Here is a 26,155-nt window from a genome sequence, read left to right on the forward strand (position 1 = left end):
GCTACCCTCCCATAAACTCGGACCACTATCGTTCACTGAAAGTGTCACTCTTAAAGAGATACACGTTTGAGACGCGATAAATGTTATACAAGACAAAAGTAACGATATTTTCTAATATTTATTAATAAATAATAGAGAAATGTAGCATTTTTAATAACTAATTTTCGATTACGATTTATTTAATCTATATAAAATTAAAACTATTTATTCATGAAAATGAATAACAAATTCCGTGAATATCCAATGTTCAGACATGTGATAATCTGCCTGTAGTAATATTGACTTTTCTCAGGGAGTTTAGTGCGAGTTACGCGTTACAATCGCATTTCGATGCGAAACAGAAGGCACACTAGTCGCACACGTGCGAGCAATGTCGCAGCACGTGCCGGGAAACGTAGGCACGCACGCTCACGAATAATGCGTAAGAAATGCATAGTTCGTGGCATTATTAATTATCATTTTTTCAAGCTACTTGACATTCGTGGGAACCAATTTAAAAAATTCGACGCGAACTAAACTCGATATTATATTGTTTTAAAAATTTAGCATGCAGTCTTTATTAAACATATATTTATTAAAAATATAACTAATGTGATAAAATTTATTAAAAATAAATTGTAATACACCACGAATCATGAATACACTCAATTATCAATCTGTTGGAAATATAATATTGAAATTGTTTAAACTATAATGTATAATATGCGATCGTCTTGTACGTGCGTGTGTATGTCTCTCTCTCTCTCTCTCTCTCTCTCTGTATGTGTGTGTGTTTGGCAATCTTTTATCATATATACATATCTATAATATCATATTCTATAATCGATAATATCGTGGAAACGTTGTAAATGTAAACTCATACCTAATCTCGTAAAACAGGAACGGCAAGTGTAACGCAAAGTAACGGAAGTATGCGTGCGTGTATTAATTTCCGTGATAATATGATTTGCATACGCGATCTACGAGATCTTCCACTTGGGAAAGTAGCGCATATAAATTGTCGATATTTTCGCACACTCGATTATGTGGTGTGGCAAAAATATTTCAAGGATGAAAAAGGTATATTTATACCAAAACATTGCTGAGAAAATTCCGTGTTTTAACGTTATAAAATCACTTATGTGATATATAATATTTTTTTCAAAAAATCTCACGTTAGTTCAATCATGAAAACACAATTTTTAATTTGTATTAAAACTTTTAAATAAGATATACTTTTTGTTCTTATGACTTTTTATTGTTTGTCTGTGATGTGAAATATTGTATAATTCAGATTTCAATGGCGTATCAAGCGTGTGTATGTACATAACCAATCACTGTAAACCCTGTTTTTATATCCGAGCGATACATAAAACTGTCGCATGATCACAGACACGACGATCAACGAAAAATCGATCCGTCTGGAATTTTATTCTAACGAGCAACGACCGACCCGGTGCATACACGCGATATTAGAAAATTCCGTTGTACGACCACGTGCGTTTAATAGCTCTTTACACATTACATCTGACCGCCTCTAGTATTTTTATGACAGAGAGTACCCGTGAACTCGTTTATCATCACCGTTATCGCATTAATGTACGTTTACAGCGACGTAAAGGATATGTTCCGCTCAAAGGGAGCGTCGAAGGCTAGCCAGTTGCATACGACAACGCGTCTTGTACTTTACGGAGTTCTCAATGTCAGAATCAAGAGAGAGGAGAGAGGGAGAGAGAGAGAGAAAGATAGAGGAGTCCGGCTAACATAAATACGTCCGGGGCAGGTGTTCTGTAGTGATTGCCCAGCTTTGCCATGTCATTAAGCAACTCTACTGTGAAAGTTACTCGGCCCGAAATAATCGCGAGCGTTTAATGCGAAATGAAAATTATGATGAAATTGGAAATTTATATCGTACAGCTTATTGGCACGATCGCTACACCGTATCTCTTACATAATTGATGGCGGAATCGCGGAAATTATTTAATAGCGAACAACCGTCTGGAGAATCTCTGAACAATATGTTACGTTACGTTATAATTTTCCGCAAATTATCACTTCGTATGAGAGTATTTCATGGGGGTAAGGAGAATCTATTAATCTAGTTCTCCTAGATCTTAAGACAATACAACAATGTAGCAAAAGGACGTTCTCCTTCAAATAATTAACAGTCCATTTCTCCGACAAACGAAATTGCTTAACACTGTAACGTATTGCCGGCGGGATTCGAAAATTCCCTGTGTTGTGCAATAGGGAGAATCCTGGTAGCTCTCGTCTGCAATGTGTTAAGGTACAAAAAGACGAACGGTGCAGCTGCACGATTCGCTTCGAGTAGCACAAGGTTAAGAAATAAAGCAGATTATGGATGATCGGAGAGAAAAAGAATCTTTACGCAACAAAAGAGTTGACAAATACATTGGCAGAATAATTAAAATAATAATAATTGACAATCGTTGAATATCGATTAGTTATCGATTTAATTATCGATTTAAAAATATAAGAACACCGGAGAAATTTAGATAAATTCATTAATAATTCATACAAGTGTCTAGATGTGCGTAATACAAATAAGAATCGTTGGAATAATGAGGAATGCAATACACAAAAGTTAATAAGGGAATTTATTGAACGGAGCTTAAGCAAATGACAGAAAAGCGATAACCGTATCTCTAGCTCCGAGAAATTAAAATTCCTCAATAATATAAATGCTGAAAAATTGGAAACATATAAAAAAAATTGTTTATAATTCAAATATGCACAACGAAGAGAGAACGAGCAATAAGCAAGTTGTTAACGAAGAGAGAACACATATTGAATATTTCGAGATTATTCATGCGACAACATTGTATTGGATATCTTAAAATCTTAATATCGCTCAATTTTATGTATTTATTTTCCAATATATACTGTATAGAGCACAATGTAGAAATATAAAAAATTAATTAACGGGAGATGTGAAAAATATTTTTTTGATTTTTTATACGTTTTTTCACGAAAACTTTTTCAACGCTTGAAAACATGCTAAGTTACATAATATATATTTATCTATAAATTCCATAAAAAAAAATTCTTCAAAGACATAACTTTTGTATACATTTATATACATATGTATGTATTAAAATCTTATTAACGAGGCCTTTTTCAATTTCTCGCCTGTCAAAATTGCTGCATGTGGTTTAGCGAGTCTGTGGTTTCGTAGCGCCCAAGTCCTTCAAATATTGTACGGCTACGCAAAAACAGGCTGAACACCCGGCAAACAGGTTTCCTGCAAGCGACGCTATTGTGCGGTAATTTAAATCAGTGTGCTTTTCGTGCCCGTTCAATAATCGTGGATAATATTGTAAATATCGCCAATCTTTTTCCTATAGAAAACACAAAATTTCTTTTTCGCATATATGTATATATTGGTTCGATCATTTTAAAACATGTAATCTCTAATTTACAAAATAAATGTTTACACTTTTATTATACTTTTCTTTCTTAAACATAAGCTATGTATGTTCATGTTGCAGAGTAACAATGTAATTGAAAATAACAGTATCTGAAATATAAAATTTATTATTAATTAAATAAAATAATTTCGGAATATAACAGTTTAAAGTTTTATAACATTTAAACAAAGAATACAATAATAAAACAAGCATCGTTTTAATAATTCTATCAATTTATTATTCCATTTTCTTAATTTCCGTTCGAGAATAAATTAGAGAATTTATCGAGTAAACTATCGAGTGATCGTGTGTTATCTCGATACATGAATTAATATAATTCGACGCGACGCGTTATAGAGTTATGTCCTTTGACTCTCTTTCTCGTTCGACTATATGAAATTTGTAACTTTTCAATTACCGCCCGTCTCGAATCGATCACGGAATCGAACGAGACGAAAGAATGTTTCAATATATACTATATGCAGCGAACAGGCGCGAAGAACAGAGGAGAGGATCGCATACCTGTGGAGCAGGTGTTCCGTCGAAGACCGGCTCTTTCGTACTCTTTCGCTTCGTGCATACATCTGCACACACGGTGCTCCTCTGATCACCGCATTTACCTACAATACTTGCATACAGATTCTTTTGTGCGTCATCAATATCGAACGTTTCAATCGTCCCGAAAGATTTTCTACATACACGCGTTACGCGTTGAAATTCGATTTTCCTCAGCTCCGCGTTAAATGTATTGCTTAGCTGCGAATGCAAAATCGGTTAAATTCTGCGTGTGTCGATGCAACCAAAAGTAATCCGATAAATGTAGAAAATTTGTTTTACGATATAAACGCGCTTTTTCTACCTTTCTCTCTCTCTTTCTGTCTCTGACTCATAACTATTGTTTCGCCATAAACCACGTCGTAGCAATGTTGAGCATAGTAAATTTATGAAAAATAAATACAGTTAAAATCTTGTAAAAAATACGTAACACGAAACCGAGCAATTAATATACTTGCTTAGAGATGAAATTGTGAAAAGCAAAATTGCTCTTACAGAATATCTACCGTAATTACATACATATTGAAAAAAAAAAAAAAGATACAATTTCCTGATTATGCAACATATCAACAAAATTAATAAGCTATCCAACAATAAGAATAACTACAATTAGAGATAAACACGCGACGACTATCATAAATTGCCGATGCGTAACCGCTATAATAATTAATAGCACGACACGTGACGAATTCGTCGATTAAATTACACGTCTGCGATTGTATAGACATAGACACTCGGAGATTCTGCTGTGCAATTAATCGTTGACAATGAGCGGGGGAAGATCGATACGCGAATTCGTATTCGAAGCATTCGAGTATTTCGCTCGGTGCGCGTGTTAAAATTTACTGCGTTTTAATTACGTTCTTAACAGCCTCGCTCCGATTGTGTTCCGGCCAATGCACTACCGCTCTGCGCTTCTGTTTATTGCGATAAATCGCCGTAAAATTTGTGTAAAACCGATTATCGATTGTTACAAATGCGTTTCATTCCCTTGGACCGAGTTGCGTCAACAAGGAAATACGGAGTTAATATAATTTTTCATATTCAGATGCTCAGTATTACGAGAACAAATGTTAATATATCATGTTTCACGCTCCGTGTAGTTCGGCATTATGAAAAATAACAAATATTATGAGCGTACAATATATCGAGTAACGATATAATCGTCAAATGAAATATTAAAGATGTACATTGGTGCTAATATCTGCATTGTTAATGTTTAACATCGCAGTATCATTATAATATTTTATTATGGTAAGATTTGCACGCGGATGAATAAAGTGGACATTTATATTTTATGAAAAAAGATTTGAGATTATACGCAAATTAAATTTCTTTACATTTGAGATTGAATCGGAAGTAATATCTTAAATCTTGTCTATAAACTTGATATTGTTGTATGAAACAGAAATTACAAGTACACGATGAATGCTAACGGCATTTCATAAAATTGTAATGTACTTCCGTGTACTTACGTTCTCGCATTAACCCGTATCACGAATGGAAACGGAATGAAGAGGAAGAAAAGGGAGGAAAAGGGAACACACACGCAGGAGATTGACGCGAGCGAGACAATAACACGTGGACCGCCAAGTGACACAATCGCGACTCAACAACTGACGATCGTGACTTGCGAGAGTCGCAATATAATCGACGAAATAACACACGTGCGCGTTCAATATACGCCGGTTTCTCCTCTTCCTCGGACCTTCATTTACTTTGTCGATATGTTTCGGGCGCGCGATCTCTTTCACGCAGCTTCTCCTCCTTGTCTTGGATACGATCGGCGACGCGTCGAGATATCCGGAACGGCTTACTGCAACGTGCAACAAAAGGCAAGCGAGAGAGTACGTGCACCGTAATACAAAAGCCGATACCGCGGTTCGCGCCACGCCCATTGCTTACCAGGCTACACACACACACAATCCCGGGAACAATATAATACCGTTTATTGTTATAAGTACGTTCCCTTTCAGCATATGCACGATGGCGATAGGAAAGCGTGACGATAAAAGGCACAATAATTTGTTCTCGTGTTAGCCGAGTCTCGTCGAGAGTATCTCGAATCTGTCATTACTAAAGATGCTTAAGATCAAAGCTTAATGAATACAAATCTGAATCACTTTAATATGTATTATTAAAGTCGAATAAAACATCACAAAAATTGCTGTGTGTACGGTTCGCGTAATAAGAATTGTTTCTCAAGTCTTAAGATGAAGAAGAATATAATGCCCGTAGAAAGAATTTTTCGAGCGTACTTTGAGCATATACGAGAGCAGGATAGATTGTATAAAGTAAAATAATTTATTGTATATTCAGTCTCCCCCTCCTCCCCTCTTTCCAAACTTCATTAAGTGCATCTATACTCAATATATCCGTATCATTAATAGATGATATAAAATCAAGCTCGAAAAATTAGAAAAATCTAAATCAATTCAATATGTAATTGTTTCAATAAATTCACATAATGTTTACAAATAGTGCTACTATTTTTTTTTTGCTGATTTCATTCACGATAAACAAATCCCGAATAGTCCTTATGAAAGATTTATTCTTTTAAAAATATATTACTTTGAGATTATTATATAAGAATGTTTTAAAATCCATGAAAAATTAACATTGGTTCAGAAGTGAAAATTGATATTGCATAATTTTTATATTAAATGTTCCGCTTTACGTGCTTACGCCACATTTATTTGTAAGCGTATCTTTAAAATTGTCATAAATTTATTACCGGTAATTTCTTTCACCGTATTAATAAAATATAAGTTCATTTGCGTTTGAAAATTTTGACGGCAATAGTTAATTTACTATTTAGTGACGTAACTTTCCCATAACAAATTCGATAATAAAAACGCGGTTTTCCATTGTCACTAAAATGAGAGTTATTCGAGTAAAGAGCATATGCTTATCGTTAAATATACAGTAAATATTCCGACGACCCTCACATCTTTTTGGCTTCGCGAGATCTACAGATATCGTGCTTAAGAATAAGCGTGTACTTTAGACGCGAAAAATTAACTATCTTTTCGCACTCGGCTCTTTTCGCGTAATAAGAGATTATAAATTTTCTTAAACTTTTTTTCAAATCTACAACTAAGATAACGCATATTAACTCCGATACTCGTTCCTTGCTCGATAACGTTAAACAGGAGAAAAAAAAAAGTTGAAAGAGAACGACAGATTTTTTAATCGACTTTTTTTATAATCAGTTAAGTTAAAGCAGTGTCTCTTCGTAAAAAATGATCATTGAAAGTTATATAATTAAGAAATATAATATTGTATAAAAAAATTATATATGAAACTATTTCATTTTTTTTTCTAAATTAGTTAATTAATTAATTAATTATGACATATGACTTCTATATAGTATCATTAATTCGCTACGCGTCGGCAAGACGAAAAGTATAATTTCGAAGACACGACTTTGAAAGACATAAAATCGATAAAGGAAACGCTCAATCGAATCTCGCCGCGAAAGGAACGGCTTCAACGAACAGGATATGAAGTCATAATCTACATCCGTCGTGACATACGTATAAGACAAGAGATGGGGAGCTTCTCTAGATTTTATTCAGGCGTTAAGTTCGTAATGTCAATCTGTTTTCGCGTCACGTCCAAAGTTGGTAAATATATCCTGTAAGACAATATCGATTAGGTTCTTCTCCCCGCGGCCATGAATTATACAGCTTTACATAACTTTGATGCGATACACACGGAGCTTGTCTGATCCTAATTTCAGACGTATAATTTCACCTCACACGCAACAGGACGAGCATGAGTGAATTTGCTCTCTTTGTTTGCGTGCATGCCGTCTCACAACAATTAAAAAAAAAAAAAAAATAACACTTTCCTTCATAAAATTATTGTTACGATTTGAAAGTTAAATCTCGTACGCCTACCACCTATAAGAATTAGTTATAGAAGTTAGGAATAAAATAAAAAAAATTAAATATATATTTATTTGTATTGCATGATTTATGTAGAACATTGTTATCTCGTGATAATTTCATGATAAACTTTGAAAATTCACGAGTTAACGGCTGAGGGTGCATTTGTAAGTTTTATGAACCTTGATGCAGAAAGTGAGATGCTTCGCGTATCTGCAGAATGCCAAGCGTCCTCTAGAAGGAGACTGTAATTCCTATATTCAGGAAACCATCTTTCGAAGAAAGGCGTGGCGCATGAAACGAATCATTAGACTTTCGCCCTTCGTATAAGTAGCGGTAAAAAAATCCACTTATCAACAAGCCAGCGCGCGAGTGTTCTGCGATATGCCTGTGTACGCCGAGATAGGAAAAGGACGGTAAATATTATCTATGGGGGAGGAGAGAAGCACGGACACTCTCTATCATTCACCCCTCATTTAAGTGTCTTATGATATCGGGGTTGGAGAGCATGCGTGATGAGGGTTACTCACTTTCGCTAGGTCGATCACCTCTGGAACGGACGATGTATGATAACGCGGCAGCGAATGCATTTCCGAAATGCATGTAATACCGTCCTTCGCGTAATCGAAGCAAATCGTTTTCCGACCGAGAATAACGATCGACACAATTGTTATTTCACTTCAATCAATTGTCACTATTTCATTAATTGATTCAAATTTCTAACACTTCAATTAAATGCCACTTGTATAATTTTGTTTATTCATAATTGTTTGTTATACAAATAATTTCTACGCATGTATGGAATGATTCATGTCATTCAAGAAGAAAATATTTTTCTTACAATTAATGGAAAAAATAATAATGGAAAAATTGAAAGACATTTCCTTTTAAATAAACATTTTTAACATAAATCAGTTTTTTTTTTCTATTTAGGAAACATGTCAATCAATTGCTTACAAGTATAAATTTAAATTATAATGAAAAAAGTAGATATTTTTATCAAATCTCATAAAAAAAAAAAAAGGTGAAGGAGTCTTAAAAAAAATTATATTCTTTTTAACATATTATAATAAAAATAATTTTTTTTTTCGTTTGTTTTGTTCTGAAACTGATTACTACGAAACATGCAAATATATTGCATTACTGATTCTGGTTAAAGATAACGAATCTAAGATAATCAATCGAGATATTTCTATGAATCGAGACACTCGAGGGACGAGAGTTCATTCAATAGACTATGCCTACAATAATAAAGAGCTTAGGATTTTTCTCTCAGTTTCTCACAGCCACGAGGCGACACAATAACGAGATCAGGCTGTTTACAGTGACGAAACGCGTACGTCGTATATGCGTCATATGGATCTAAATTGGGATAAGAGGACAACGGGACCGTTGTGTATATACGATTTGGAAACACGCTCGTACGATCTCCCTTAAACCCTCTCGCCTTTCCCAGGAAGCGTAATAATCCTTCTTCCCAGAATAGGCTCGTGCGACACGTGCGCGCGCGCGAACAACCCTATCGTCGTCGTCTCGACAAGACCCAATCCCGAAATCCAAGATCGATCGATCTCAATTACATCGATCGCCGATGGTTTGTGTCAAATGTGCGTAAATATATAAAAAGTTGGGTAAATGATAGATAGTCAAACATTTAGCATGGTTCGTTAAAAGTAAATAATGCATTATATGAGTCTCATTAATAATAGCTCTTCTAATTACCTCTTTCATTGTCCAAAATATTGAAGAGCGCTCGATAACTTTATAAATAATCGCGCTCGATATAATAACCTTATAAATAAACGCGCTCGTTATTTTACTGATTTATATATACATAAAAATAAAAACGGTGTCAAATATTTTCAGGTTACTTCACTATCGAATACATCGTGATACGAGATACGAGATTTTATCTCTATCGTTTAAAATTAACCGTGAATAAAAAAATTAATATAAATAATAAGCTACTTTCGTCCAATTATATTTAAGAAATATTTTCATTATTAAATAATAAAATATTAAATAAATAAAAAAATATAAAATATAAAATATTACAAATATAAAATTATTAAATAAAAAAGAAATCAAATATACTTTCCAAATATCGCGCGATGTACAATTGTATCTTAAGATTCGTGCAGTCGGATCAGTGCTGATGAAAATCTTATACATAGATTATGCCATTAATAATCTACTGATTTATAACAACGCATATTCGCATCACAACTGTACTATACTGTGTTTGAAATTTATTCATCGTACGCGTAAGCCTTTGTGAGCGAATTAAATGACTCACAATCAGCCGTGAACGCGCGATCATGAATATTTCGCCATCGGATATGCTCACCGAGTATATCTAAAGTTTGCGATATTTCGTGCCATTCTTTTTTCGCTCAATTAAAAAGGCTAGCTTTAAAAAGAAAAAGAATTGATAATTCATCGTAATATCTGGAAAAAAAAAACAATTTACATAGTTTATCACGTACAGCGCGTGGCTACGCAAACATTTCTTGAGCCAAATAACATTCGGCAATGTAAACAAGCATATGCGCGGACCGTGCAACGCCAGATGGGCCCGCTGCACTCTACAATTCGTCAATAATATTTTCAATAATATTGCGCCCGCGAGAGAGACCCGTAGATTTTGCATACAATTGTTCGATCTGTCTCCAATTCCTTGCGAACATTGTGTACGAAATTTCGGAAATTTATCCGATGAGAATTTTTAATTTTTCCTGAGAACAGTAAAGAAATTCTTTTAAATATAATTTTTAATAAATTTTTTAATCAAACGAATAATCGAGATTAACATACGAGCAAACCGATGATACGAAATTTGTACATTATTTCTCAATAACGTTATTATATTATACGTATAACAAAACGCATAATTACATTAGTTATTTTCAGTATCACTATGTAATGATATTACTGGATAATATTGCGACGCTTTTTAAAGTTTGCTTCCAAAAAAAAATTTTTTTTTTTTAAATCGGAAATATCATTAATTTGTACATTTATTTTTATTCATCATTTTTTTTCAGCTATCTCTAACAATTTCCTTTACCGTTCTATCTTGTAACGCAGAATTTTTTCCCACCGGTTGTATTGCGTGTACATAATATTATATACCAAAATATACAGAGATGTTATATTTCAATAAAAAATTTTATGATGACTTCGAAATTGATTTTTCTTATATTAGCAAAAATATGAGATGAGAAATACGGGTGTGAGATAAATTTAAAATTTCGCATAAATATAATCTCTTTTCTCGGTTTATACGAATGATAATAGAATCTTTGATCGATTCTCGAAGCCTTTATTTTTTTTTTAAATATATCGCAACATTAATATCTTTGAAGCGCGTGAATAATTGAAAGAAAATAGCATTTTGTAAATTAAACCTTTGAATATTAATTAAATTCATAAAAATCCCATTGTTTGCTCAGATGTATGTATAGTTTATTTTCAAAAAATTCTAATCTTAATATTGTTTTATCCCACATACAAGATTTTTATATATTAAGAGATTTTAATAAATAAATAAAATTCCCCTTCGAATTTACCCAGAATCTATTATCGAAAATAAATTAATCAAGATATAGATATCGTAATGATTCTTACATACCTCTCGATCGCAGGAATCCCGAAGACGTCCGATGTCGCGGCCTTCGCGTAAGACATAAATAAAGTCAAATTGTCGAGGAGCACTTCAAATCATCACTGCGAACAATTCCGATTCCACCATCGACGATAATACATATGACATCACAACAACAAGCGCGCGTTTTTTTTTTTTTACCACGACTTTACCGCGAGCTCAACCGGGAATGCGACGATACAAATCAACGAACTCACGATTCACAATGTCAATATCAAATTTGCCACATCACCGAATATATCGCGATCACGTTCGCTCTCTGTTCGGCTTCTTCGAACGCGAAACAACAACACACTCTGTTCTCACAATTTCACCAGCTAACGGTCACTCGCGTTACCGTCTTCGACATTCGTAATATTGCGCCACTTCAGAGGATTAGTCAGAATCGCAGCAATGTTCTCTCCGCTGGTTGTCGGCTTCGCGTCGAAATCCCGCGTAATCGTGACGCGCATATATGTATAATATATATATATATATATATATACGCGTTATCGTTCCTTCTCTCCAGAATCCCGACGCAGAGAGATGGACCAGCGCGCGCTGCTCCGAATATCAGCGTCGTGTTTCTCACTGGGGGGGTGGGGGGGGTGGAAGAAGGGAGAGGAGAAGGATAATGGGACGGAAATGGAAGGCGAAAATCAACCGATGAGCACTCGCGTGGCGATTGTCCCGCGAAAAATCGAGCCGCGTCCGCGATGCCAAGTACAAAATTTTCAAGCACGCAACAACGCCGAGGATACGTACGAGATTACCGAGAGCTCCGTCTCCGCGGACGTCCACGCTCGCTCTGAGGATACCCGGCGCCCGGCGACTCGGAACCTGCGCGTATCCGCTCTGCGTCGCGCGTCGCGCTCGCTTGATTGGCCCGGCTCCCGGTCGCTCCCCCACCATTGGTCCAGACCGGCGAGGATTATTCTCTCTTCAGAGATGAGAGAGAGATACTGCCGATATGCCTAGAGAGAGATACAGATACCTCAGGTTGCGCGCTTCGTATCGAGTATCGATGCGTTTGATTCCGATACTGATCATAAAAGAGAATCTCTGGATTTTCTCGGAGATTCTCTCATTATTTTACTTTCGAAGCGAGCTTTTGCGATTGTCATGAGTGGTAGCGCTATAAAAAAAAATGCTATTTTATGACGAAAGTATTGCGTGATATATCAAAAAATATATTTTATTTAATTATCTAAGGAAAATATCAATATTTTATACATTTATGCAAAATATTTTGCGGGTTTTTTTTTTACGCGGAATATTTTTTATATTTTATACAATTATATTATGCGTACACTTTTATAATTTAAATATATGTGTAGAGATGTTACAAATTCACGCTATCTGCCTCCAATAAAATATTAATATAAAGATATTCTTTATTGCTATCTTTCAGAATTAAGAAACTTTCATTGTCGAATTATATGGAGTAGGAGTAGACCTTTCACCGAAAAATATTTTCCCAGATATCTAAGTTACCCGGACAGCTTCGGACGCAAAGTGCGCCGCAATGCAATACAATTTCATTTAACAAAGATACTCAATTTTTTCTTGCTTCGAGATCAAATGCAAATCAGTTTTTCTCGCTTCTCAGCTTATCGTCGTACCTAAAATTTTTACCTGATTTTTATCTGTGGCTTGACTGCGTTTCTCACGTTCCCGTTTTTATAAGTTTTTCAATTTATTTCACGAAGGAAGAATTTTTTTTTTTTTTTTTTATATGTCTGGAATCAATTTCTAAAGTTTATGAGTTAAAATATTAAAAACGGCAACAAGTACCAAAATCATAAAAATGAAAATATGTATAAGCGGGACGAATAAGAGGGATTCTTTTTAAAGAGAATATATCTATAATAACATAACTTTCGTACGGTAAAAATATTTTACATATTTCAACAATCAAAATTAACATAAAAATACATTTGATTGATGATATAAAAATTATAAAGCATATATACGTGCGCGATTAATTTTTAAATAATTCACCCAGAAAATTCATGAAAATATAAAAATTCTTTTTTACCATTTTTGATTATAGAGATATAGATAGCGTTGTTTAAAAAAATTTTCGCTCTTTGTCAATCATGCTGTTACAAATATATTCTCTTTAAAAAAAAAATTCTGTTTCACGAGAAAAATTCATACGTATAAATCGTGATAAAAAAGTAATCTAGCATTGAATGAGTTTGAGTAGTTTCACGTTAACAACATCGGGAAAAAAGTGTAGATAAATGGTAGAACATCGCGGAGGCGCGTAGCAGCACCTGAGGCGAGAAAGAAGAAATGATGTTCGTGCTATTAAAGCACGGCGGAGGATAGGAGAAAACTCTGAATGCACCGGGATCTTCGTCGAGCGCCATTACACCGGCGAGAATAAGAAATAATTGCGCGAGGGTCAGAGTCATGAGAGCGACCTGCTGTTTGTGATCCGCCAACAAGACTGGTGACCTTTAATCTCGTTTCGTCTGTCTCTACTTCTTTTTCTTCAATTCGACTCAATCTGTCTCGTATCCTTATGTACTGACCGTAAATACGAAAGTTCCAAATCGATTCTATCGCGATGAACTGAATCAATTTCTTCTCTGTGTACCACGACAAATTGAAGAATTCGATTTAGTGACGTTATTTATAATTGTTATTTATTTTCAAGAGAGAGAGAGAGAGAGGGAATTTTGTATACAATATTTTTTTGTCGAATAATTAAAATATGCTTTTTAGTCATACCCTCTCTCAAGCAGCCAATTGCTATTAAAATTGCTTATGTGATTTTTATGATGATTTAGAATTAATCTGCTTAAAATTAATTACAAAAGAATTGATTGTTCTGATTGTTGTGATTGTCAGAACCTTTAACGGGCTAGAATGAATGTGAAAACAATTTGTCTAAATCTATATCTTTTATAACATACTTGTAACATAAGTCTTTTATATTTTATAATATATAATGTTATATTAAAAATTGTTTTATTTAGCAACGTATTTTGAGATTTATCTCGTACCTGTAAATGATAATCAATATTATAATTAATATATAAATATTTTTATTAAATGTTATAATAATATTGATATTTACAGCAGTGAATATATGTGCATTTTAAAAATATTTTTGTCGATATGCTTATCTATTGAAAATAACTTAGAAATAACATCATTTACACTCTGTTGGTATATGAAAAGTATCAAGTATATATATATATATATCGATATATTAACATCCATATACTAGAAAGTATCAGTTCTTGGTACTTTGATACCGATTGAGAGTTTTAGATGATTTATAAACATATATTGTTAGTTTTAAATAATAATTTATGTGTAGAAATATTTTCTATATGTAATGTAATCGTGTATATTTCTTTCTCCTCTCTACGAAAATTATTAGAAAATGTAATATTTTTTTATATATATCATGTGATTATATCCACTATCGTGTAGTTGGATTACGAGAGATGGAGCCAATAATCTCATTTATATGTCACATTGTTTTATTTCTTTATTTATTTTTAAATCTAAATCTAATATACGTAATAATATATAACGACTAATTTTTTTGTAAAATTTTTATAATATCGAAATACATATATGTTCTCACATCCCATAAACATTAAATCATTTTTAATTATCTATATAACATAAATGAAAAATACAAAGTCTTGTAACCCACACATGTTCAAAAGACGTTTATAAAACATCCATAGGATGTTTAATGCGATAAACTACTTCAAATAAATATATTATATTATTGCTAAAATTAAACTGAGGCTTGTGAATACAAATTAACATGCAACTTATACGGCCAGACTCAATAAAAGCGCAGTTCCTCGTTTCACCCAGAAATCTGGACCTTGCGGTCCAGCTTTGAGATCTATAGCTACGACGAACGCAGATCTCGTTTGATCGCCGCTCCTTTGAGGATAATAATAACAAGGACAATGGTACAATTCTGTAAAAATATTATGCGAATATTGGTTGTGATCGAGGCTCTACTTTTTTTTTTTTTTTAATTTAAGTAATTGTAATTGTGCTTACACGCGCAAAAAAAATCCGATTATAATAAAATGTTTTTGACATTTGGATGGTTGGCCTTACCTTTGATTTTTTTTTTAATTTGCTCGACGGGTCGAAAATGAATCATCGGCATGTTGCATACGAGTTGCATGGGTGCGGGTTCGATGAGAATGCCATTCTCTTTGTCCCAGCCAGCACCCTCCAGAAAAATAGAGCGTATATATACGCCGTCCTAAAGTTAAACAATATATACGATCGCTTATCGTATAATCGATACGAGCAATATATTCTTTACAATAATTTGCCGATTCTTTTACGTGTATCGAGAAAGATTTATGACAATCGAAAGAGAGAATTGACATTGTACCATGAAAATCTCTCACATTAAATTTTTTATAATGTGATGCAATTATAAACAATCTTTGCTGTGTATTCGAAGCAAGTCAAGCACATGGCGATGACGGATCTTTAATCTTCATTTTTTTTGGGTCCAAAAACCGAATCGTTATATTGCATAATTGAACGGATAATTTACATAAACGAGATATTTGTATGAATGAGCACCGTATTCAGCAAGAACTGTAAGCTTCTTACAGTTAAAGCAGTATTCGATATTAGTGATCTCGAACTCGGATGAGCAATTAGCCTAATCGCTCGTAGTTACCATGGGCGGTTCGATTATAGCAGACTCATCCGTTGTGAAGACAGTAAACTCCCATGACAATGAATCGATAGATACGTTCCAGAGTCTCGCCGAAGTTTGTAGCACCGCAGTAAGGAATCCCGTTGGAAATGTATACGCAGCTAGCCAGAAGAGCAATGGCGGATGAGTAGTTCGAGCCCAATTGGCGAAGTGCTCGACTCGATTGATTAGATCCCTCGTCCAAGCGCCGAGCAATTTCAAAGACGGATACGCGGTCAACCATAGAGACGGCACTCTTCCCTCGTATACGCACTCGAAGATCTCTTCTAATTCGCGCGACATAAGCACCAATCCCATAATTCCCCGTTGAAGTTCCTCAACACTGTTCCGAGTTTTTATCAACAACGCGTTGTATCGTCCAATCTCTTGAAGAAGCACCACGTCCAACGGCGTCTTATTTGGTCCTATCAGTCTCTCTGTTGTCTCGTAATCGATCGTTTCCGGTATTCTCGAGAGAATATCGTTCGCGAGTTGCATTACCTGTAAGACACGACAAGATTGCTCGTAACAAGATTCGCTCGTAACAAGAGCTCAGCGTAGGATTACCGAAGGTAAGATTAATGAAGTTGCGATAATGAAATGCCAATAATATAAAAGCAGATATCGAGAGATTCCTCGTAAGTTCAATAATATTGTATAAAAGTTTTACTCGCTTTTATTTCTCGTTACTTTATGTACTTCTTGGAATGAAACAGGAAATAGGTAAGCTTGAAATTCGATCTCTCAATTTACTTACCTTATGCTCTTTGTCCTCGTCCATTTCTACGCTGACCGTCTGTACCTGAAGACTCATCAGAGTCTCAAACATGTTCCTAGTCTCCATTATCAGGCAAGTGATATCCGCATTTGGATGCTGACCAAATGCTTCCGGCCTCTCGACGTTCGGCAGGATCGCGATAAAGTCGCGATAGGACTCCAAGGAACCGTCGCGGGGCACGTAATAGGTGGGCAGCGATGACAAACGATAATAGGGGATAGTCAGGACGTTCTCCGTGAAATATTGCTGGATGTATGTCATCAACAAGCGGCGATCCCAGTCGTCGGTCACGTGACCACCATAGCAAACACCTGCTATGAGATATTTCAAAGATTCCCACGGTGTGACTGGATATTCGTCCAGATAAACTTGCAGCAAATTCTCAGAGACCTGGAACAGATATCCTGCTATTAGGATAATCGTGCCTCTTTATCATCGAGCGTCTCTTTGACGAGTTGAATTTAAACGCTATGAGAAGCGCTGGCTTGATTTCTGAGAGATATCTTTTTGTGCTTTTAAAATAAATAGCGGATAAATAAAGAAGCTTTCTGCAACGTATATGCCGCTCGCAACTTTTGCTCGAAAATACCTCGAAGTCGGAATCGTTGAAACTGTAGACAACGTTCCAGCCAAGTTGTTGGAATTTCTTTCGTTCTAGAAGAATAGAGTGGAAGAAGACCAGTGCGAATAGCAGCCTTTTATATTTAGACTTTTCTTGGCACAAGTCGAACTGAGTTTCGGTAATTAAACCGTAAAGACGCTTCATGTTGGCTTTTAATCCTTTTGGCGGCTCGGTAGTCATTTTTATTCCGGCTTGAAGAATCGATATAGGAAACTGAGGAGTCGGGCTCGAACTAAGCCACAGTCTGCAAAAGAATTAAACGCATTTTCTCAATATTTAGTCCAATACGTCTGACTATCAAATATCATAATAATCAAATATCATAATAATCAATATCCATATTTAATATCATAATAATAATATAATTTTTTCGAATTGCAAAAAAAATTTAAACTTTATTAATAATTTATTATTTTTGCATTATATGTAAAAAATATAGTATTGCCTGAATATAATATGAGATAGTATTTCATAAAACTCTGGCATATACCTAAATCTTGGATGTAAAGTTTCGCTAGAACCAAGTATTTCCACAATCTTATCGAGCTTGGGCATCCAACTGAGCGAGAGGTGGCAATTCGCAAGAAATACCCAGAATCCTTCTTTGGCACCGATCTGTATCATGCTGCGCAAAGAACAATGAAATATGAAACTCGATAAAAATAATTTTATATGTGTATAAATATTAATTTTGATTTTGACTTCTAGACATACATTTTTTATCAACGTACCAGTTTTACAACTTTGTTATATTAATAAGATTAAGAATATAAAATGCGATTTAGGTTTTATTTCTTTTTAAAAATCTAAAACATCTTAGATATTACAATTATATCATATTAATATACTATGTTTTGTAATTAACCTCGTGGCAATGGGAGACTGTCCTTGACCTAGTGATAAAGTCGTGAATTTATCAGACATGCCTTGACTGTCAGCTAACTGCATGAGAACGCCGGTAGGATCTACGCCGGGCGAAAGAACGAATATCAATGGTGTCTGCGCCACGGAATCATCTAACACTGCTTTTAGATCAAGTACAGGAGGTTCCACGAAGCTTTGACTGAGATTGCGAACGATATAGGTCGTAATGCAGAAGGATATTCTGTCAGGTCGACAGCTGCGAACGAATAACATTTTCTGAAACTCAGTGCACTCTCCCTCCCATTCGCCGACTAGCGGTATAGTTTCCGGTTCTGTGCTGATGTACCTAGATATTAAAGGAATTGATAAGAAAACGTAGGGGAATGTGTTTCCGCGAAACATTTCTGACAGACAATAACGTGATTTAAATAAAAATGATCATAAAATCTTTCTTCTTTAATGTAGTAGCTTTGTCGTTATAATTCAAATAAAAAAAGTAAAAGAACAAAAAAAAAATTATCATCTATTTGTTTGATTTAGTCAGTTTAGGATAAGATATTTTTAATAAATATATATGGAATTCCTATATATACAAACGTATGTTTATTAATACAATCGTGTGTAATTTAAATTAAAAGAAATTGTAAAGAAAGATAACAAGAGTACTGTACAAATGACCTGTCAAGAAGGACTGAAGCGAAATAACATGATATTGTACGTACCAATTGTGCCAATCACGTGGGAGCTGCTCAAAAGAAGAAACGACTCCGTGAAATCCGGGCAGCTTGTCGAGTTCAGTGACACTGTCCCAAGTTTCATCCGGCAGCCACGACACGGGTTTGTCCGGCTGATTTTCTCGGTCCAGCACGATTCCGCCGCGGAGCAGAAACGCGTATTCTCCCGGGATGATTTTGCCGTGCGCATCCAATATCTTGACGCACATGTGAAAAGAGAAGAGTAGCTTGTGCTGCTCGAACAGACCTTGGCATGTGTTCCTGTCCATAAAAATAAAATCCGTCGCATCATTTTTCTTTAGGACCATACATTCCTTCTCTGCCTCAAATATTTGCAAAATAAGAGGATTGTAATAATGCTAATGTTACGTCAAATACGTGCGCATGTCAAATTTCATCACATTTTTTATGAAATATTGATTTATAAAAGATAAAAATTTTCTAAAGATAAAGCTAAAAAAAAAGCTAATTTTCATTAAAATATGTTTTTCTGCAAAGAAATTATATATTGTATATTATCTTTTAATTATCTTTATGCACACGTTCTCTTTTAAATTAATTTTGAAAAATTTGTTTACAATGTATTATCATTTGAAATAGTATCATACAAGTACTTTATACATAGAAAAAAAAATATTAATTCTTCTTTAATGTAAATTAATATCAAACGTCAGTGAAAGAATGAAAACATATTTATGTTTTTACTAAATAATTTTAAGTTGGTAATAAATATTATTTATTAATAAAAAATAAAAACAAAATTTTTTTAACGAAAATAAAACTCTCTCTCTCTCTCCCTCCCTCTCTGTATTTAATTATACCTGTAAACCGCATATGTATGATAATCGTTCAGACTATCGATTCTCTCAGACAATATTGTTTTTTTAGGACTTTTGTCGATGGAAAGCATAAACAGCGCATTGTATGCAACGAGGGAGAACTGATACATGGGATCGATGGCGCTCATGTCGTTTAAAACAAAAAAAAGAATCGAGGCACGTTTCGAGCATGGTCGATATCCTTCTCTCGCTAAATCTATCTCTTTTTCTGTCTGTTCAGTAACAGCTAGAGACTCTTGAATGGAGATAGATGTTGTCTTTGACGTCTGTAGAGCATTCAGCAAGTCTAGGTCATCTAGGAGAGATTCTCCTGCCACGCTGAGCAGTCTAATAGAATACATCGAATGTATTTATATATTTCGTTATAATTGTTTTAGCTAATTATTTGTAAATTACATTAAGAATGAATGATAAAGATTAGTTTTACATTCAATTATATACAGAATAAAGCGTATCGCGATTGTGTGCTTTAAAGCAAAAAGCATTTGTCCATTTAAAGCTTAAGGAATTTTCGTAAATCTTACTGAAGTATTTTATCTTCGAGTTCTCTGAGAGTCCGTTTATCGGATGCAATTGTAAGTACCAGATTGTCTTTCTGCTCCTCGAGCTGCGGCTTCTCTTTCCTCACCACGATTCCGAGGAGCTGCGCTTCGAGACCTACATGCGGGACAGAGTTATATTCTCTAATCTTGTTCCATCTTTCTCTAAAGTATATACTGTAAGACTATTAGTTACCTTGCTCCTTAATGGCAAAGTTGCATAATGTCGTTTTAGTTGAAATCTCCGGGGCATAGTGGGGATTCGAGAGCTTTGTAGTCATAAACAGCCGGAATTGATCATTGTAAGTAATCATTTTATCGTTAAATCTGATCATCGTTTGATCGCCTGTAGCGTTGGAAACGATTGAATTATATAAATTACAAGTAAAAAGAAAAAGATTCTTTATTGCCTTTTATGCTGGACGCAATTTTTGTTTTCCAAATAATTAATCGCGCACATTCGAGTAAAAGATAAAATATTGTTAAAAATATATTATGTTATTATAATATTTTATTACATATTTATCAATTTTTTTTGTTAATTTAACAATTTAAAAATAGAACTTTTATTATTTAATAAATTTTTATTTTAACAATTTAAAAATAATTTTTAGAATTTTCTCATAAGTATAATTACGAATATAATTATACGATATTGATGTTAAGTTTTACCTGATTTAATGAAAGCTTTTTGGAGAAGCGGATTCAAGCTCGGATCGAGAGTCTCTCCGATATTTTCGAGCAATACTGGCCTTCCGAGCTGAATTGCTTGTTCCAGAATTCTCATAAAGTCCGCTTGACCAAAGTCAATTACTCTCAATGACTGCGATTATAATTGTTACGTCAAAATAACAAAGTAAATTCTCGGATTGGTTTGGAATTGTTTCATCTCATATTAATTATTTAATTTAATAATATATTTGTTAATATATTTATTAATATATATATTTTACATTAAAGCCAATTAACAATATTGCTGGAGAAATATTTGTTTCTTTGATAGCGTAACGTATATACCAAATATTTACGTTTTTCGCTTCCATATTTTTGATCCACTTCACCGCTTGACATTGCGGATCGATTACGAGGGGCCAACGTGTTCCTCGCGTTACTATGATGCCGTTTTCCGTGCTGAATCCATCGGACGGTAATCCCTGAATGTTCCAATCCCTGATTGTCGATGGATCAGCTAGGAACTCCTTCACATCTAGATTTGGCGTTGTCGGTATCTCTTTATCTTGCACCTTAATCATTTGATAAATTCACGTATAGAGATTAATCTGTATATTAAAAAAAAAAAAAAAGTAAACAAAAAATCAATCGTTTTTATATCAAAACAAAAATATAAAAAAATGCGTAAGGTGAATAACGAAAATTAATTCTTTATCTAAAATTATGATAAAGAGTTTCGAAGAACATTTGTCGAACTTACCTCCTTGGACCAAATACTTATTAATTCCTGCCTATAATTGGATACAAACGGCCCCAAGTACGACACAAATCCGGTAGATATCAAGCAATCACCCGGCAGCCACTCGAAACATTCGGTTAATGACGCTACTGTGTTCTCCCATCGAATACGTTCCTCGGAAAGGCCATCCACCAGCATCGCTGCACGGTCTAGTTTCAGCTTTAACAATTCAGCCTGAAGAGAGAATGGCAAGAGGAAGATATGTACACGAAATACACATTTCAGCAAATACAAAATAATATCTTTCAAATATCTTTCATTTATTTTCAAAAGTAAAAGTAAAACTCAAAAAAATGTTAAGCTCTTTAAGTACAATATATATTTCTCCTATAAATTAATAATGAACAATTTGTATATATATTTTATATATATGTTTCATTAAGATAGAAGTTTATATGATTATAATGTTACTGAGGGGACGCACGCGATCGGATCGAACCAGCTGGACTTTCTTTACTGATTTCTTTTACCTTCTCAGCTTTACGTGGGGCCATTTCTAGCGTTCTAAAGCGTAAGAAACATAGGTATACTCGCCAGCTTAATCAAATCCTCCTTTTCTTTCATCTTAGCGTCGTACGTCCGTTGTAATCTCTCGAGCTGCTCGTGTAAGTTTTGCAGCTGCTGCATTGCCTCCTCTAAGGCTATTTCCTTCTGCTTCAATGATTCTAACGCGATCTGCAGTCTTTCCCGTTTTGGTGCCACGATTCTGTGAAGGTATAATTGATTCTTATCCATAATGAAAGATGAATGACCTACGATGCACGTGATAAAATCGATTAATTAAATAATAACAATTACACTACTATTACTAAAAAAATTTCAAACCTAAAAAATTTTTAAAGATACATTTAATTATATTTAATTTTATTAAACAAGTATTTATGATTGAAAAGACAAAAGAAATACGTATGTACGTATATGTATATATATTGTATATACGAAGTTTTGACCTACCTGTATAGTTTGCCGTACTTTTCCATAGCTATCACCCACATGCAAAGTGACTTAGCTGCAACAGATACTACGCCGACCTTTATAGGATCGAATTCGGGATTGGACGTATACTTGGCTATTGTTCGTAGAACTCTCTCCGATATATGATCTTTGTCGAAGTCTCGAAGCTGGAAATTAAATCGGAACAAGTTAGTTTGCGGAACGAGTAGTATGAACATAGTCTTGTGCGCCAATCGTAACATATCGTGGCTCACCGTATTAATGAAGTTTACGTCACTAAGTTGGCGTTTCGCTTCTCCCCACGTCGGTTCTGAGTTCTTTAAAATCATCACGGCTTCCATCACCATCTCGACCTTCGGCGGTGGACGCGTAAAGGATTTGATTTCGGCTAAATCTTTCTTGCTCAAAGCATCTAATGCCTAAAAAAAAATCGTTGACACATTGTGTTTCTTTACAATATATAACGTGTAATTAAATCTTAAATTTAATCTTTAATACTTTTGTTCTGCGTAAGAAGAAATATTTTTTTATCAAATAAATTATCGAACCAAATATATCTTTTTCCTCTGTCTTCTTTCTCTTTCTAGATTGCATAAATTTCTCGGCAACAAAAAATTGATAACAGAATAAAATCCATTTAATTTCAATCATCTATAATCCAAAGCTATTGTTATCTCAACATTGCGTATTCATTGTGACGAAAGTAAGAACTGTGAAGCTCACTTCGTTAAATATATTACAAAAGTTAATCGTTAAATTTGTAAAAATATATGAAATGCGATAATACATTAAAGCGGAAAACGATCACAGAAATTGTTTAAGTTAAGCAAATGTAAATGGAAAATGATTCGGTGATTCGATAACGAACCTTCATAGCTTCGTTCAAGGCAGGCTCGACGGTTGCTAGGTCAGCTCGCGCGAGCTCCTCGAGCTTCTTGCATTCTTTTTGCTCCTCGGCGATACGATGCGATTTGGTGGTGACTTGTCTCTGCGTTTCATCGGCATCGCGACGTTGATTTGCTGCACATTCAAAAACGATGCAAGTATGAATACCATATGATTAATTAAGTGCGCGAGAGGAAAGTTAGAACCGGCGCAGGAGCGTTAAAAGCAATAAGTTCTTATAGATTAATCTGATAAATGCCGTTGATAATATATCACTGTCGCGTGCGCCATGTACCTATCGCTACGAGGAATTCTTCGCACTCTCTCGTAGATTTATGAACTTGCTGCTGAGTGACTTCGAGCTCCGTCGCCATTTCTTTAACTTTCACGCGAGTATCGTCGATCTTCGAGAGGCCGCCGCGAAGTTTGTTCGCTTGGTCTGCTAAATCTTGTCGCTTCTCTGCCAACATCCTGCGTGATACGAATACAGCAGCGTGGCATGATCTTATACTTCGATTAAAGATATTAAGAATATATATTATAGAGAGTAATATATATATATATATATATATATAATATGATACTAATTATATTATGTGTAATTATCTTTTGACTAATCTTACATTCTGAAGAAAAATTCTAATACTTTCTATTACTTTAATTACATTTATTCGATTCTTACTCTTTATAACCGATTACTAGCTCGATAAAATTCATAGGAGTCACGTAATTGTGTCGCTTCATTTCAACGACCATTCTGCGAGAGAACTGAGACACCGTGTCGTGGATCAAAGAGAATGATGCTGCAATTCCATCACGCATTCGCTCCTGTAACGGCGGCAACGGAATAGCCGTCGCGGCCTGTCGCGGTTCCTGCAGAAAAATACATCCTCGTAAAGGGCGCGTTCGTTACGAATGCAGTGTGAATTTTTTAACTGGCTGTATCTCCCCGTCTCCATCTCTCTCGCTTTGCGCATATGAACGTAATAAAATGATACCGTACAAAGCTCCTTCATTTTATACCGGGATTAATAGCGATTTCTTATGATATGTTTTACATTTTAACGCGCATACGTCTAATATTTTCCACATTGAAATTAATTACATTTAACATATAATCAGTTCTCTCTTTCTCTCTCTCTCTCTCTCTCTCTCTCTCAAATGCGTGATTAATTATTTAATTAACATTTTTACTTAAAGATACTAAAATGAGAAAATATTTCCGCGTCTTGACACTTGTGGAGCAGATGTCATAATATCAAGAGTCATAAATGCATTAAGACTAATGGCTGTTATGAATAATAAATTGATAATCCGAGAAAGGCGTTGTTGTTTAAGAAGTTGATTCTTACAGATACAAGGAAAAAAAACTCTTCATAGTAGTTCTATCTAAATATATTTGAAATGGAAAGAAAAAAAAATTATAGATTTATTAATAAATGTTAGAACAAACATTTTTTGACACCGATTGAAATACTTACTTGACTGTGTCAACACTTTTGCGTCATGTACTTTTTAATTCGATTTTATTCAAGGGATATGAGGAAATAAAACAATACGCGTAGCATCTTGGACATCTTCGTGAAACAAATCATGTAGACACCTAAGAGCATTCTCACGCGGAATCGAAGCAACCAATCTCAGCTTTGGCCGAAAGAAAAGAAATGCGCCAGACGACCGTATCATCAGAGTGAGGCAAACCGTAGATGGGAAAATAATCGGATTCGCCGAAATGGTCGGCAAGAAGGACGAAGCAGGAGAGGGTGGAAGATTGGTGGTAGGAAACGCGCGTTGATCGTAAGAATCGAATCGAATGGAATCGATCGCGCGGAAAGGGGAAGGGCGTACCTACCACTTTATTTTCGCCGGTGATAGTGAGCGTCAGATTGAGATTCATGAGGAACTTGTTGCCAACTTCGAGGAGAGCTTCTCTCGGCCATTCCAAGAACCAATCGATGGTCGTGCAATTGATCAGGGAAGGATACTGCCGTAATCTGTTCCTGAAGGCATCGCCGATCGGGCTCATGCACATGATCAAATGCATATTGGCACGCGCCCTCTCAATCAGGTAGCTATATACCATCTCGGTTGTTGGTATCTTTCCAGCCTTTGTTATTTCCTTTGATAGTCTATTTTTAATCTGATAAAACACGATATATCAATATTCTGCGATGACTCACTTTTGTATCGATTATATTTTTGCTGATCTAAATCATTGTATAAATGCAATTTATAACGGTACCAAAAAATTTTTTCTAATTATCTGGGC

The 26,155-nt window shown here is 34.8% G+C and overlaps 2 protein-coding genes across 6 annotated transcripts in view; both read right to left on the reverse strand.

Moving 5' to 3' along the window:
* Window positions 1-12,289, reverse strand: part of Tinc (transmembrane protein tincar) — a 115,777-nt gene extending 103,488 nt beyond the window's left edge. For all 5 annotated transcript variants that reach the window (XM_070299232.1, XM_070299230.1, XM_070299234.1 and 2 more), the window contains exon 1: window positions 11,484-12,289. The gene's annotated coding sequence lies outside the window, so the exon portion shown is untranslated. The remainder of the gene's footprint in view (window positions 1-11,483) is intronic.
* Window positions 12,290-15,173: 2,884 nt separating this feature from the next.
* Window positions 15,174-26,155, reverse strand: part of Kl-2 (dynein heavy chain 2, axonemal kl-2) — a 43,624-nt gene continuing 32,642 nt past the window's right edge. The window contains exons 47-67 of the mRNA XM_070299606.1: window positions 25,739-26,026; window positions 24,569-24,759; window positions 24,182-24,357; window positions 23,870-24,021; window positions 23,256-23,420; window positions 23,002-23,168; window positions 22,582-22,753; window positions 22,009-22,221; window positions 21,605-21,820; window positions 21,249-21,399; window positions 20,773-20,922; window positions 20,562-20,694; window positions 20,020-20,364; window positions 19,187-19,459; window positions 18,466-18,810; window positions 18,091-18,225; window positions 17,568-17,844; window positions 16,958-17,368; window positions 16,183-16,701; window positions 15,600-15,750; window positions 15,174-15,453 (exon numbers count right to left, since the gene is read on the reverse strand). Coding sequence (XP_070155707.1) covers window positions 15,299-15,453; window positions 15,600-15,750; window positions 16,183-16,701; window positions 16,958-17,368; window positions 17,568-17,844; window positions 18,091-18,225; window positions 18,466-18,810; window positions 19,187-19,459; window positions 20,020-20,364; window positions 20,562-20,694; window positions 20,773-20,922; window positions 21,249-21,399; window positions 21,605-21,820; window positions 22,009-22,221; window positions 22,582-22,753; window positions 23,002-23,168; window positions 23,256-23,420; window positions 23,870-24,021; window positions 24,182-24,357; window positions 24,569-24,759; window positions 25,739-26,026 — 4,785 coding nt within the window. The 3' untranslated portion in view covers window positions 15,174-15,298. The remainder of the gene's footprint in view (window positions 15,454-15,599; window positions 15,751-16,182; window positions 16,702-16,957; window positions 17,369-17,567; window positions 17,845-18,090; window positions 18,226-18,465; window positions 18,811-19,186; window positions 19,460-20,019; window positions 20,365-20,561; window positions 20,695-20,772; window positions 20,923-21,248; window positions 21,400-21,604; window positions 21,821-22,008; window positions 22,222-22,581; window positions 22,754-23,001; window positions 23,169-23,255; window positions 23,421-23,869; window positions 24,022-24,181; window positions 24,358-24,568; window positions 24,760-25,738; window positions 26,027-26,155) is intronic.

The sequence above is a fragment of the Polyergus mexicanus genome, unplaced genomic scaffold (assembly GCF_030449975.1).
Source record: "Polyergus mexicanus isolate NDT 795.1 unplaced genomic scaffold, iyPolMexi1.0 SCAF_7, whole genome shotgun sequence".
Taxonomy (NCBI): domain Eukaryota; kingdom Metazoa; phylum Arthropoda; class Insecta; order Hymenoptera; family Formicidae; genus Polyergus; species Polyergus mexicanus.